Source organism: Antechinus flavipes, chromosome 2, assembly GCF_016432865.1.
Source record: "Antechinus flavipes isolate AdamAnt ecotype Samford, QLD, Australia chromosome 2, AdamAnt_v2, whole genome shotgun sequence".
NCBI classification, from domain to species: Eukaryota; Metazoa; Chordata; class Mammalia; order Dasyuromorphia; family Dasyuridae; genus Antechinus; species Antechinus flavipes.
The window spans coordinates 543,802,950-543,817,790 of NC_067399.1; the positions used below are offsets into that span (position 1 = coordinate 543,802,950).

The 14,841-nt window shown below is 36.2% G+C and overlaps 1 protein-coding gene across 1 annotated transcript; it reads left to right on the forward strand.

The window, feature by feature from the left end:
- The first annotated feature begins 253 nt into the window (after positions 1-253).
- On the forward strand, positions 254-3,224 carry RPS27L (ribosomal protein S27 like). Its single transcript, XM_051980906.1, has 4 exons — positions 254-366; positions 1,012-1,120; positions 1,563-1,673; positions 3,038-3,224. Exons 1-4 carry the CDS (start codon positions 361-363, stop codon positions 3,064-3,066), a joined length of 255 nt encoding a protein of 84 aa, XP_051836866.1. The 5' UTR covers positions 254-360; the 3' UTR covers positions 3,067-3,224.
- The last annotated feature ends 11,617 nt before the right edge of the window (positions 3,225-14,841 follow it).

Below are 14,841 nucleotides of genomic sequence, written 5' to 3' on the forward strand. Positions count from 1 at the left end.
TCGTTTTTTTATCTGAGGCCCGCAGAGCCAGGAAGGGGGTGGGCAGTATCCCAGCGGCCCGAGGGGTGAGGCTCGGACCCGTGTCGGTGGCAGTTGCGCTTGCCTGCAGGGCCTCGCACCTGGGACGAGCTGCATCGTGCAAAAAGCAGGGGTAGAAGCCGGCTCCCGGGAGGGGCTCGAGAGCCTCGGTTTGCGCCGGAGGTCACCATCGAGAGAAGGGGCCAGAGTAGCCGCGGGCCGCTCCTTCCCGCCATCCTCCGTTCTCTATCCCGGAAGTTGACGCAGCGCGACAGAGCTGGGACTGTTTGGCTGCGGAGCATCCTTTCAGGTGGTTCGCGCTGGGCCTCCTGGAACGCCAAGATGCCTGTGAGTTACTGACTTGGGCCCGGCTCGGCCTGCGGCTTCTGGCCGCCCGCGGGGGGGGGGGGGGGGGGGGCGGGGGGGGAGGGGAGATACGCCCAGACATGCCCCGGGCTGAAGCTGCTGTACCTCAGCCTGGCTTGGGGTCACCCATCCCACCCCCTTTATGTATTGGAGGGACTAATGGAGGGCGGTAGAGATAGCACTGATTCTTTTCGGGCAGTAAACTGAGGCCCGGGGAGGCGTTGGGATGCTGACTCGAGTCCTCGGATCCCCTACGAGCTTCTCGTGTTTTCTCCCCCGCTTCTCAAGAGCCCTTCCCCCTTTCCCCCAAAAAAGCCACAAAAAAGACTCTTAAGTCTTAGTCCTTTCTCCTTTTCCCCGACCTTTGTTCACTCGGGACTTGAAGCCCTTCAGGGGTACTTTCTCCTTTCTCCCCCACTAATGAGTTTTGCTGGAGGGCGAGGGGCTTGCCTCTCATACCTAAAGCTTTGATTCGCTGCTGCTGTTTTGACTTTTGTCTGTAGGCTAGTTAAGGGGAAGCTTCAATAAGCTTTGGTGCGATGTATTCAAGACTTCCCATATGGTAGGGGTTCTGGAAGCATTACGTAATGCAAACTGATGACACATGCCTTTTGTTTTATTCAACAGCTGGCTAGAGATTTAGTGCATCCATCCCTAGAGGATGAAAAGAAGAAACATAAAAAAAAACGCCTGGTTCAGAGTCCAAATTCTTACTTTATGGATGTCAAGTGTCCAGGTAAAATGGGATGTCAGTCTCAAATCTTGACGTTCTTCTAATAAAGTGAAACATTTATGGAAAATGATAGTGCGGCATATGTGAAAACTCCCTAAAACCACCTTCAAGGTGGAACCCATATTGGAAATTTAATAACCCCCATAGGGGAATTTTTACCCAAAAATGTCCCAAAAGGCCTCATTGCCAGTCAGGTCATTGTGCCTATTTTAGAGAATTTGAATTTATATATTTATATGTTTTTGGACTTTTATTGAATCTTTTTAAGTTTTTCTTCACATGGAGAAATTGCTTTGTTATGACGAGACCCATATTAATTTTTCAATTTATAATGATAGTTCTTTTCCTGAGTTTAGTGAATATTATTTTGCTTCCCTGTTTCATTTTTGAGCAATGTTGCCTTTTTCTTTTTTCTTTTTTCTTTTTTTTTCTTTTTTTTTTAAAGGCTGCTACAAGATCACCACAGTCTTCAGTCATGCTCAGACAGTGGTTCTTTGTGTAGGCTGCTCAACTGTGTTGTGCCAGCCTACAGGAGGAAAGGCCAGACTCACAGAAGGTATGGTTTGGCATTCTCTAATCCAGATATAAAACTGTCTGATTATAAGTGTTCCTGCTTTTCACATTTTCAGCATAGAAAATCTCATAAAACATAACCATTATAAAGAGTTTGTCCTTTTAAGTATCTGGATTTTAAGCTAACATTTGTAACCTACTATCCTCAACCCAGAAAGTCTTCTTTTGGACTTATCCCACATAGTTGTGTAAATGTTTTGCAGATACATATTGTTAATTACCTGACTCAGGCAGAGAAACTTAGGCTAAGTGTTAGTTCTGCCAATTGAAGATCAATCAGAAAGAAGCTAAAGAAATTATAATGTAAGTCAGTGGGAAAAAGATTTATTTTATCAACATTTTTTTCAGGAACACCAATGCATAAAGTAAGATATTCTTGTATTTCTTTTTAAAGCCACATTTTAAAAAAGTAGTCCATATGTTTGGAATTCAGAAATTTATATCTTCTACTTTAAATGTCTCAAACATTTTCATTAAAGTTGCTTTTGTAGGTTACTGTCTGAAATGGAACAAAAACAGTTAAGTATCTCTATAGATCTTAATCCAAAGTATAAAAGATTCATTTGTCAAGCAATGGAACATTCAATATATAATACAGCAAAAATTAAGTTATTTCCCAAAAAAATCTTGAGTTTCTTTAAGGCTGATATGGAGATCTGATTATATTTCTATCTTTCCATAGTATGATGACAATAAATCACATTCAAGAGTAGTGTTTGTAAAATGTAGGTAGTGCTTCAGAAGTACAAGTAGCATTTTGGAAATTGAGCTCTAATCTTAGTATTGATGTAACTGAAGGAGATCTGCATGTCTAAGGCTTAAGTGTATTATGAGCCTACTTTCTCATTCTTTTGGGAATCTGCATATAAATATTTGAGTTCTTCAGGAAAAGAGCTTTTACTAAATGAAAAGCAATATTATTGATATGTTCTCAAAGAAAGGCAGTATAGCACAGTGAAAAAAACTGAACTTAAAGCTAGAAAGGTCTGAGTTCCAGTTCTGCCTCTTGGTACTTACCTTTAAAATTTTGCTACTACTCACCCTACTAACTCACCCTATCCCTGGAGATAAAAATTTATCTTCTTTCAGATTGCAAAAAGCAGATTCAGCCCCATAATTCATGACAATGGTGTTATATAGTTCTAAGTATTGGAAGCAGAAATGGTAATTATGTAAGCAAAAAATTATTAAGAATTTTGGGCTAAAATGTAAATTTTACTTCTTTTTAAAAATGTTTTATTTTTAAGTATAGACAATATCTGCATCTAAAAAAGAGCTTATCTATATCTAGAACTATATTGTACAAGGACAGCCTATCCTGTTACTCTTTCATATGCTTTTTTACAGGTTGCTCATTTAGAAGAAAGCAACATTAATGACATTCAGCTTCATGAACTGGACATAATGTATATCTCAGAAAGCCTTATCTGTTCGGCAATCCAAGCAAATAATTAAATTTGACTTCGTAAGGTATATAACAATGGTCTCCTGTTTTGGAGTCTGTTTTACATTAAAATTTTAATTACATGCAAAATTTTCCTGGTATTTTTGTGTGTGTGTATGATTATTTTCTCTGTATGTATGTATACTCACAAACACAGTTGCTTGATCCCAACAAGTGTTACGCTTCCATGATCAAGAATTCTGAAATACTTTTAGCAACCATGACCTCCACTTAGCATTCTTTCCCTGTTTCAGGCCTCTGAATCTATTCTTCATCCTTAATATCTAGCACTTCCACTTTCTCTGACTTTATTTCCTTTCCTTCCCTCAGTTGATCCTATAATTAACCAGTTCATTGTTTCTCTTTAATCCTTTCTCCCACCCCACACTTTGTCCTATTTCCACAAGTACTTTGCCAAAGTCTAATGCTGGACCCAATATCTTACTTCTGTTTCACATCTTGCAAATGGTGCTGACTGTAGTGTGTGCCTAATCTCAACTAGCCCCTCACTGCAGTAAGACAATTGTAAGGCATTATCTTAAGTGCTAGAAGGTACAAAGTAAAAGATAGTCCTTGCTCTTAACTTACAGTTTAATGAAAGAGAAAATATGCAGACAAGTGTATACAAACAAGCTGTATACGGGATAAATTGGAAATAATTAAGAGGAAAGGCATTAGAATTAAGAGGGATCCAGAAAAAGTGCTAGAAGGGATTGTGTCTTTAGGAGGGAGTCATTTTTCAGTGAGCATCAGAATGTAGTAGTAGTAGAAAAGGAAATGCTGAAAGATGAAAGCAAATTTATTGCCTATGGAGCACACATCCCAGGGACCATAGTGGAAAGGGTGTTAAGTTTTAGATTGAGACAATTGGGAAAGTTTACTGAGGGAATGAGAAAAAGGAATGGGGTGGGGGTAGAAGAGAGGAAAGACAGGAATAGGGTTTGAAAGATCATTTCTGGGACTTCAGAATCACTAGAATGGGAAAGAAATGGGGTGGGGAAGTTTTGTTAATCATCAAGGAATAGGTTTAGATAGATTTTCATTGTCCATAAGGCTTTGGCCTCAGAGTAAAGTCCTTTCAAGGTCTTAGGCAGTTCAGAGGGAGTAAGTAGTTGGAGGGGAAGGAATGATACTCATCACTTTATCCCAAGATAGATCACCAGGCTAGGATTAGATGACATGGCCTTTCTCCTCTTTTCTGAAAGGAGGAATCTGGTGCTTTACGTAATAGTGTTTCATATCTTTTATCAGGAGGCCAGAGACCAGTCAGGAAAACCTAGTGACAGAATAGGGGTTTCCCCTCTTAACCTCAGAAAACAGGAGACCAGCACTTGATGGAATGGTGTCTTTTCCCCAGTGATAGTGGAAATGAGGCAGGAGACCTGGAGAGGCTGGAGACAAAGTAAGAAACAAGGAACAACTGGAAAGGTGGCCTCCCCTCACTATAAGGCTGAAGACTGGTATGATGGTATAACATTTTCTCCCCTTCAAAGGCAAGAGTCTAGTTTGGGAAAACTAGATAGGAGGACTCAATAGAATGGTGCCCTCTCCTCTCAATATAAAGGTATTCCCCATTGAAGCTGTTTCAAACCTCAACATACACATATCAATTCCACATTTTCAACAGAAGACCTCACATATTTTAAGGGGAAAATGGAATCCACCTATCTGGAGCTCCTCTCCTACTAGACTTCTCAAAATCTCTTCCTTAACAACTCTTATTTTATATTAGTCTCTCATGAGGAGATGGCCCTTCTGGCCAAGGATAATCTTTGATTCTGTGTCGTCCTCATCTCTAATAGATTATTGCATATTCACAATCATCCTCTCGCTCTGATCTTCAGTTTCTTTGTATTTACTGGCTGCCTCCATTCTTTAAAAAAAAAAAAAAAAAAAAAAGATTTCATCCACTATCATTTCAGTCAACCCCTAAAAATGATAGTGGATGAAATCTTTTTCTCCCTCTTTCTTCCTTTTGATAAACTATAAGAAAAAGCTGATATTTCCACTTCTCTTACATCTTAACCTCTTGCAATTTGGTTTCTAACCTAATCACAATAAACTTCTCCAAACTTGCCAACAATCTCTTAATTGCCAAATCTGAAGGTCTTTTCTTGACCTTCATCCTTTTTCATTTCAGTGTAACATTTGACATTGTTGGTCTCTATCTCCTGGATACTTCTCCCTAAGTTTCTCCTTGGGCTTTTGTGATACATTTCTCTTGATTCTCTTCTTACTGGTGTATCTACTTTTCAGTCTTCTTTGCGAGATTGTATCCAATTACATTTCACATTATCCCATTACATGTGGGTGTACACTAAGGCTTTAGTTATTGTCTCTTCACTTTTAGTGATGTCATCAACTAAGATACGTTCAATTATCTCTGTGCAGATAATTCTTACATAGAGATATCTACTTGAGATATAATAGTCCTGCATCACCAACTTCCTCCTATATATTTTAACCTGGACATCTCAGACATCTCAAACTGAATATGTTCAAAACAGAACTCATGTCCCCTTCAACAATGAGATGAACCAAATCAGTTTCAATAGAGCAGTAATGACTTGAACCAGCTACATCCAGTGAAAAAACTCTTGAGAGATGAGTATGAACCACTATCTAGAATCCCCAATCCCTCTATTTTTGTCTGCCTGCATTTTTGATTTCCTTCACAGATTAATTGTACATTATTTCAAAGTCTGATTCTTCTTGTGCAGCAAAATAACTGATGAATATGTATACATATATTGTATTTAACTTATACTTTAACATATTTAACATGTATTAGTCAACCTACCACCTGGAGGAGGGGGTAGGAGAAAGAAGGAAAAATTGGAACAAAAAGTTTTGCAATCATCAATGCTGAAAAATTAACCATGCACATATATTGTAAATAAAAAGCTATAATAATAAAAGGAAAAAAAAAACTCACGTCCCTGTACCCCTCAATCTACCCTCTTCTGAACTTTGCTGTTTTCACTCCTTCCTTCCACTTACCCAGGTCTGCAATGTCAATGTCAGTCCTTGCCTGTTCCCTACCCATATCTAATCAGTTTCTCAAGTCTTACCAATTCTGCTCCAAAGATGTTTCCCGCATTCATACCTTTCTCTTCAATCACTTGGCACTACCATCCTGTTCAGGTTCTTATCACCTCTTACCTGATCTATAATAGCTTCTTAACTGATTACCCTGCTTTAATCCATTCTTTACATGGCCATCAAAGTGATATTCCTAAGGTAGAGGTCTGATCATGTCATATACCTACCTGCTCAATAAACTCCAATGGCTCCCTATAACCACTATGGGCTAACCACTAATTCTTCTTTATGTACTGGCTCCAAAATCCTTTCCCCCAAATTAGAAACTAATATGGCAGAAACTAGACATTGACCCACACCTAACACTGTATATACCAAGATGAGATTGAAATGGGTTCATGATCTAAATATAAAGAATATTATAAACAAATTAGAAGAACATAGGATAGTTTACTTCTCAGATCTGTGGAGGAAGAAGGAATTTGTGACTAAATAAGAACCAGAGATCATTATTTATTACAAAATAGATAGTTTTGATTATATTAAGTTAAAAAGGTCTTGTACAAACAAAACTAATGCAGACAAGATTAGAAGGGAAGCAATAGACTGGGAAAACATTTTTACATTCATAGGTTCTGATAAAGGCCTCTAAAATATATAGAGAATTGACTCAAATTTATAACAATTCAAGCCATTCTCCAATTATAAATGGCCAAAGGATATGAACAGACAATTTTCAGATGAAGAAATGAAGAAATATTTCTAGTCATATGAAAGGTGTTCCAAATCACTATTGATCAGAGAATTGCAAATTAAGACAACTCTGAAATACCACTACACACCTGTCAGATTGGCTAAGATGACAAGAAAAGATAATGATGAATGTTGGAGGAAAATTGGGACACTAATTGTTGGTAGAATTGTGAACAGATCCAACCATTCTGGAGAGTAATTTGGAACTATACTCAAAAAGTTACTAAACTGTGCATATCCTTTGATCCAGCAGTGTTACGACTGGGCGTGTATCCCAAAGAGAAATTAAAGAAGGGAAAAGGACCCGCATGTGCAAAAAATGTGGCAGCCCTTTTTGTAGTGGCAAGAAACTGGAAACTGAATGGATGCCCATCCAACTGGAAAATGGCTAAATAAGTTATGGTATATGAATGTTATGGAATATTATTGTTTTAAAATTTAAAAAAATAAAATAAAATAAAATAAAAAAAAGGAATATTATTGTTTTATAAGAAATTATCAGGAAGATGATTTTAGAGAGGCCTGGACTCATACGAACTGTTGCTAAGTGAAATAAGCATAACTAGGAGATCATTATACACAGCAACAAGATGATTATACAATGATCAATGGCTCTCTTCAACAATGAGATGATTCAAACTAGTTCTAATTGTTCAGTGATGAAAAGAGCCATCTACACCCAGAAAGAGGATTGTGGGAACTGAGTGTGGTTCACAACATAGCATTTTCACACTTTTTGTTGTCATTTGCTTACATTATATTTTGCTTCTCTCTCTCTCTCTCTCTCTCTCTCTCTCTCTCTCTCTCTCTCTCTCTCTCCTCATTCTCTCTCTCTTTTTACTGGCTTGATTTGATTTTTCTTGTGCAGCACAATAATTGTATAAATACATATATTGGATTTAACATAGATTTTTTTTATTATAGCTTTTTATTTACAAGATATATGCATGGGTAATTTTTCAGCATTGACAATTGCAAAATCTTTTATTCCAATTTTTCCCTTCCTTCTCCTTCCGCCCTCCCCCAGATGGCAGGTAGATCAATACATGTTAAGTATTTAACATAGATTTCTACCATGTTTAACATATATTGGACTATTTGCCATCTGTGGGAGGGCGTGGGGGAAGCAGGGAGAATTGGAACACAAGGTTTTGCAAGGGCTAATATTGAAGAATTGTTCGTGTATATGTTTTGAAAAATAAAAAGCTTTTAACAAAAAACCTCTTTTCCCAAGTGTTTTACATTTAACTTCCTTTTGTGAACACGATGTTCTAGCTAAACTGTCTCTACTTTTGGTCACAAAAACATTACATCTCCTATCTCTGTCCCTCATGCCTACATGTTCCATATCTCTGTACTTCCTTCCATACCCCTCCACCCCCAAACTCTCTCAGCTTCAGTTCCATCTTCCACATGGAACATTTCCTAAGCTACTAAATGTTCTTCCCACCAAATTACCCTGTATGTATTTTGTAAATTCCTTAAGAGCTGGGATGTTTTTTTTCTTTGTATCTCTCACAAGTTAGTATTAGGGATATCTGACAGATAGAAGACACTTAATAGATTGGTTTACACACATACACACATACATTATATATGTGAATGTATGCATGTACATATATTTTAAATAATTTAATTAGAATGGATAGAGTTCAGGAGTAGAATCCCAAAATAATGACTTTTATCAGTCTTTCCAGAAATTGTTGTCAGGTGCTGATTCCTTGAGAAATAAAAGTGATCTAGAGATTAATGTATTATAGTAACAAAAGAACTAGATGGGGTGGTACAAAAGTAGGAAATGAATTTCAAAAGAGAAGTGGTAGCATAGAAACAATCAATCAACAAGCATTTATAATAAACAAGGGGTTTGTTTGTTTTTTGCATAAGTATTGGAACCAGAAACAGGCTGACTTTCTGGTCCAACATGAAAGTGCATGGCCTAATATTAGGAAATTCTGCCAGACATACGTGCAAATTTTAGGACAATTAGGGAGGAGGCATGCCACATTTTTCCCTACTAAGAGTTACTGTGACAGAAAAAATGCATCAATCTAGAATCAAGTAAGTTAAAAGTAACTGAATTTCTTTGAGAAGAAAATGCAGAAGACTTCTACATTTCTTTCTAAGAAAGGGGGATAAAACAGAAGGAATATTCTTGTAGGATAGTCTCTAGATTACATATATGAATAAATATTGCTTGAATATTATATAAGGCACACTTTAAATTCCTACTTAAAGTTTAGAAATATTTTCTCAAAATCCTTTCATACTTTTTTTATTCTCATATTATAAAGAGGAATGATATAATCTACTCTATAGAAAAAAAATTCTATTTTCATGAAATAACATCCTCATCTTGTGGTCTTTTGGAATTTTACAGAAGATGCCTACTTGAGTTGGTTTTACAAATGTAAGCACTTATGTCATGAAAATGGCCTAGGTTTTTCTTAAGATTATATATAGTATGTGCAAAAATGTTTGTGGCAGCCCTTTTTGTAGTGACAAGAAACTGAAAACTGAGTGGATGCCCATCAGTTGGAAAATGGCTGAATAAATTATGGTATATGAATGTTATGGAATATTATTATTCTATAAGAAATGATCAGGAAGATCAGAGAGGCCTGGAGAGGCTGAAGCTGAGTGAAATGAGCAGAACCAGGAGATCATTGTACACAACAAGAAGATTATACAACAATCAATTCTGATAGGTGTGATTCTTTCCAACAATGAGATGATTGAGGCCAGTTCTAATGATCTTGTGAAGAAGAGAGCCATCTATAACTAAAGAAAGGACTATGGGAACTGAGTGTGGATTACAACCTAGCATTTTCATTCTTTTTGTCATTGTTTGCTTGCATTTTATTTTCTTTTTCATGTTTTTTTTAAATCTGATTTTTCTTGTGCAGCAAGACAATTATATAAATACGTATGCATTTATTGGATTTAAAACACATATTTTTGCCATGTTTAACATATATTGGATTACTTTCCATCTAGGGGAAGGGATGAGAAAAGAGGAGAAAAATTGGAACACAAGATTTTGCAAGGATTAATGTTGAAAAATTATCCATGAATTACCCTGGCATGGATTCTGTCAATACAAAGTTATTATTAAATAAAATAAAATTTAAATAAAAAAAAGAAAAATTATCCATGCATATGTTTTGAAAATAAAAAAGGTTTAAAGTAAAATAAAAGATTATATGGTAGGATACAAATAATGGCAAATTCTTCTTATACTGAAAAGGCTTTGACTATGGTCCCAGTGATAGAATGCCTGAGATCAACTATCTGAGGCTGTTTTACCTAAGTATAAAGAGCCTCATCTTTTATAAGTTGGCCTCTAGACAAATTCTTTGCCCATAACAACTTATGAAATAAAAGAAAATATAAAATAGCCCATGGTTTTGTGTAGCCCCCTTTAATTTTTGCAGTGACAGATTAGCAGAGTGAACTAAAAATCACACATTATCCAGATTACTTATAAATATTAATTTAATTTTATCTATGGATGCCTATGAAGAACCTTGTCCAATGACCCATGAGTGGATATACTACTGGAAGAACTGAATTCTATCAGTTGATATTTTCACTATAAATGAAACCAGAAGACAATAGGAAGTCATAAATTGTAAGCTGGGTTACACATTCTGCTTGGACAGGCCAGTAAAGGAGCTGGTATAGTTTAGAAAACATGGATCAGAGCAAGAAATAACAGGGATCAAAGGATAGAAGTCTATATATAGAATTCCAGGGGAAATAAGAAACATCTCTTCAAAAAGCAATAAAGTGTAGTGGATAGAAAGCTAATTTTGGAATCAGGAAGATTTGGGTTAAGTCCAATCTTAGACTATATGATTGATGGGTAAGCTATTTAACTTCTCTACTCCTCTACTCCTGATCCCTACGACTATAAATTGTAAACAAGGTACAAAGCTTCATTAACAGAAATTTCTCATTGGGAAATTCTCACCCCTATGAAAGCACAATCATGATCCCGTTATCTTTCCTAGTAAACAAACAAACAAAATGACATAATTTCCTGGGATATGTGGGTACATTGCATTATTGGGCGCATGATAAATCCTTGCAAAATAGCTTTCCTCAAACCTCTCATTGTTCTCCCTCCCTCAACACTCTCAGTTGGCAATCTTGCTTCATATTTTACAGAAAAAAATGAGGTCATTCACCTTGAGCCCTCTCTTCTTCATCCCCTAACATTCATGTGTTTTTGGTCACTATCTCTTTCTTCAACCCAATCACATGATAAAGTGACTTTACTTCTACCAAAACAAACCCCAACACCTGTTCAAACTATCCCATTTTATCCTATGTCCTTCAATAGATTACCCCCTCTATCATTCTCATCCTATCACTTAATTTTTCTCTACTAGCTGCCTCCCCATTGCCTACAGACTTATCTATGTTTCCCTTATCCTTAAAAAACAAAGAAACTAAACATCCTCACTTGATCCTTTTTAACCTTGACTAGAATTCTTCTGCCTTTTGTGGCTAAATTCCTTGAAAAGTCTATCTTTTTCTCTATTCTCTTCTTAACCCCTTACAATCTGACTTCCTACTTCATCATTCCACCAAAACTTCCCTCTCCCAAGTTACTAGTCATCTAATTGCCAGACCTAATGGCCTTTTTTCAATCTTCCTTCTCTTTAACCTTTCTGCAGTCTTTGACATTGTTGATCACCTCCTCCTTGATACTCTCTTCTCTGTAGGTCTTGGGATGCCAATCTCTTCTGCTTCTCCTATTTAAATACTCTTCAATTTCTTCTGTTGGATCATCATTTACATATGCCCTATAAGTTATAGGGGTTCTGCCCTGGATGCTCTTCTTTTGCCTTTCTACATTAATTAGTGATTTCATCATCTTCAATGGATTTAATTATCATCTCTGTGCTGATGATTCTCAAATCTACAGATACTACTCTAAACTCTCTGCAGACCTTTAGTCTCAGACTTCCATCTGCCTTTGAGACATCTTGAACTAGATGTCCAGTTAAACTCCAATGTTTAAAAATGTTTGGATGTCCAAAACCAAATTCATTATCTTTCTCCTTAAACTTTCTCCTCTTCTTCCTCCAATTTTCTTTTCCTTTGCCATTATTGAAAAGGGCAACATCATCTTCCCAGTACCTTAGGCTCAAACTCTACCTTTTACCATTTCTCATCCCCCATATCTAAATCTGTTGCTACTGGGAAACTTATTGCTCAATTTCACCTTTGACTTCGTCTTTTGAATATCCCCCACTCCTTTTTAACATTTTAACATTACCACCAGTGTGACTCAGGCTCTCATTACCTCCAGCTTAGGCTATTTTAATAGCTCACTGGTAGGTCTATGGGTCTCCCCATTCCAATCCACATTCCATCATTTGGTCACTAAAGTGATTTTCCTAAAGTTCAGGTCAAACCATGTCATCTTCTCCTCCTCCCTACTAGATAAAACTCTAGTGACTCCCTATAATCTCCAGAATTAAAGACAAAAACCTATTTGGTGTTCAAAGCTCTTCGTAATCCAGTCCTCTCCTTTCCAGTCTTTACTCTCTGGACTATACTCTTGAGTGACACTGGTCTTTCACTTGTCCTTTGAGGACAGAGACTGTCTTGTCTCTTTCTGTATTGCAGCATTTAGCACAGTGGGTTAGCATGTACATAGCAGGATTACTGACTGACTGATGGAAATCAATCACAACAACAGAAAGAGACCAAAGAGGTCTATAACGTAACTCAGTCAGCAAACCCTTGGTTTTCTTGCCAATGAAAGATTAGAATCCTAAGATCAACACTTTTAGAAGGTACACAGAAGTTCACTGAAGAAAAGAATTCCTTTAAGTAGAACTGGCAAAATGACAAAGGAAGTACAAAAGCTCATTAAAGAAAATAATTCCTTAAAAAACTGTAAGTGGGAAGCTAATGTCTTTATGAGGCATCAGGGAACAATAAAACAAAATCAAAGAAATGAAAAAATAGAAGACAATGTGAAATCTCATTGGAAAAACTGATCTAGAAAGGAGATTCAGGAGAGATAATTTAAATATTATTGAACTATCTGAAAGCCATGATCAAAATGGAGCCTAGACATCATTTTTCAAGAAATTATTAAAGGAAAGCCATGACATTCTAGAAGTAGAGGATAAAATAGAGATTGAAAGAATCCACCAACCACCTCCTGAAAAAGATCACAAAATGAAAGCTTCCAAGATTATAGCCAAATTCTAGAACTTCTATCAATGAGAAAATAATACAAGCAGCCAGAAATAATTTGAAAATTGTGGAGCCACATTCAGGATAACACAAGATTTAGCAGCTTCTATATTAAAGAAATGGAGGTCTTGCAATATGTTATTCTGAAGAGCAAATGAGCTAGAATTAGAATCAAGAACCACTTACCCAACAAAACTGAGCATAATCCTTCGGGGGAAAATGAATATTTGATGAAATAGCAGACTTTCAACCATTCCTGATGAAAAGACCTGTGCTGAATAGAAAAATCTGAATTTCAAATACAAGTATCAAGAGAAACATAGAAAGGTAGGCAACGAAGAGAAATCCATAAGAGACTTAATATGGTTAAAGTTTTTACATTCCTACATGGAAATATAACTCATAAGAACTTTTCCATTATTTGGGTAGAGAAGTATATGTAGCTGGGGGCACATACATGTGATAAATACAATGAAATGATTATCTTAAAAAAATTAAAGGGTAAGAAATAAGAATATAATGGAAGAAGCAAAAAGGAAGAGAGAATGGTGTGAATTGTCTCATATTAAAAAGGCAAGTAAAAGTTTTTACAATGGAGAGGAAGGTAGAGCGGGTGGTGGGGCAACTTGAACCTTATTTTCATCATAATTGGTTCAAAAAGAGAATAACACACTAAATTGGGCATAGAAATTTATCCTACTTTACAGGATAGTAGAAGAGAAAGAGGATAAGAGAGCAGGGGCTGATAAAAGGAAGGGCAGATTGAGGGAGGTAGTAGTTAGAAACAAAATACTTTTGAGGAATGAGAGAGAGAAAGGAGAGAGAGAATAGAATTAACCAGGAATGGAAAGAAAATAGGATGGAGGGAAATAGCAACCATAATTGTTAAAAAAAAATTTTTTTTGAAGGATGTTCACTGATAAAAACCTGATTTCTCAAATATTTAGAGAACTAAGTAAAATTTTATGAGACACTCCCCAATTAATGATCAAAATATGTGAAGTTTTTAGATGAAGCAAAATTATTAATAGGTACATGAAAAAAATGCTTCAAATCATAGTTGATTGTAGAAATGCAAATTAAAACAATTGAAACACTAATGCACTGTTGTGAACTGGTTCAACCATGTTGAAGAGCAATTTAGAACTATGACCAAAGTGGTATAAACCATGCATATCCTTTGATTCAGCAATACCACTACAAGGTCTGTAACCCAAAAAAGAGATTAAAAAAAAAAGAAAAAGGATCTAATATGTAACAAAATATTTATAGTAATTCTTTTCTGTAGCAAAGAATTGGAAATAGAGGAGATGCCCATCAGTTGGAGAATGGCTAAATAAGTTGTAGAATATTATTTTGATGGAATACTATTGTGCTACAACCAAATGATAAGCAGGATGCTCTCAGAAAAATCTATAAAGATTTAAATGAACTGTGCAAAGTGAAATGAATAGAGCCAAGAAAACCGTACACAGTAACAGAAATATTGTAAGATGATCAACTCCGAATGACTTCTGCTATTCTCAGCGATGCAATAGTCCAAGAAAACTCTTAAGAACTTATGAAAAATGCTATTATCCATCCTAGAAGAAAGAACTGATGGAAAAAATTTTTTAAACTTTATTTTCCTTGGGATTTTAAAAATATTTTCTTTTACAATATAACTCATATGGGAATGTTTTGCATGATTATA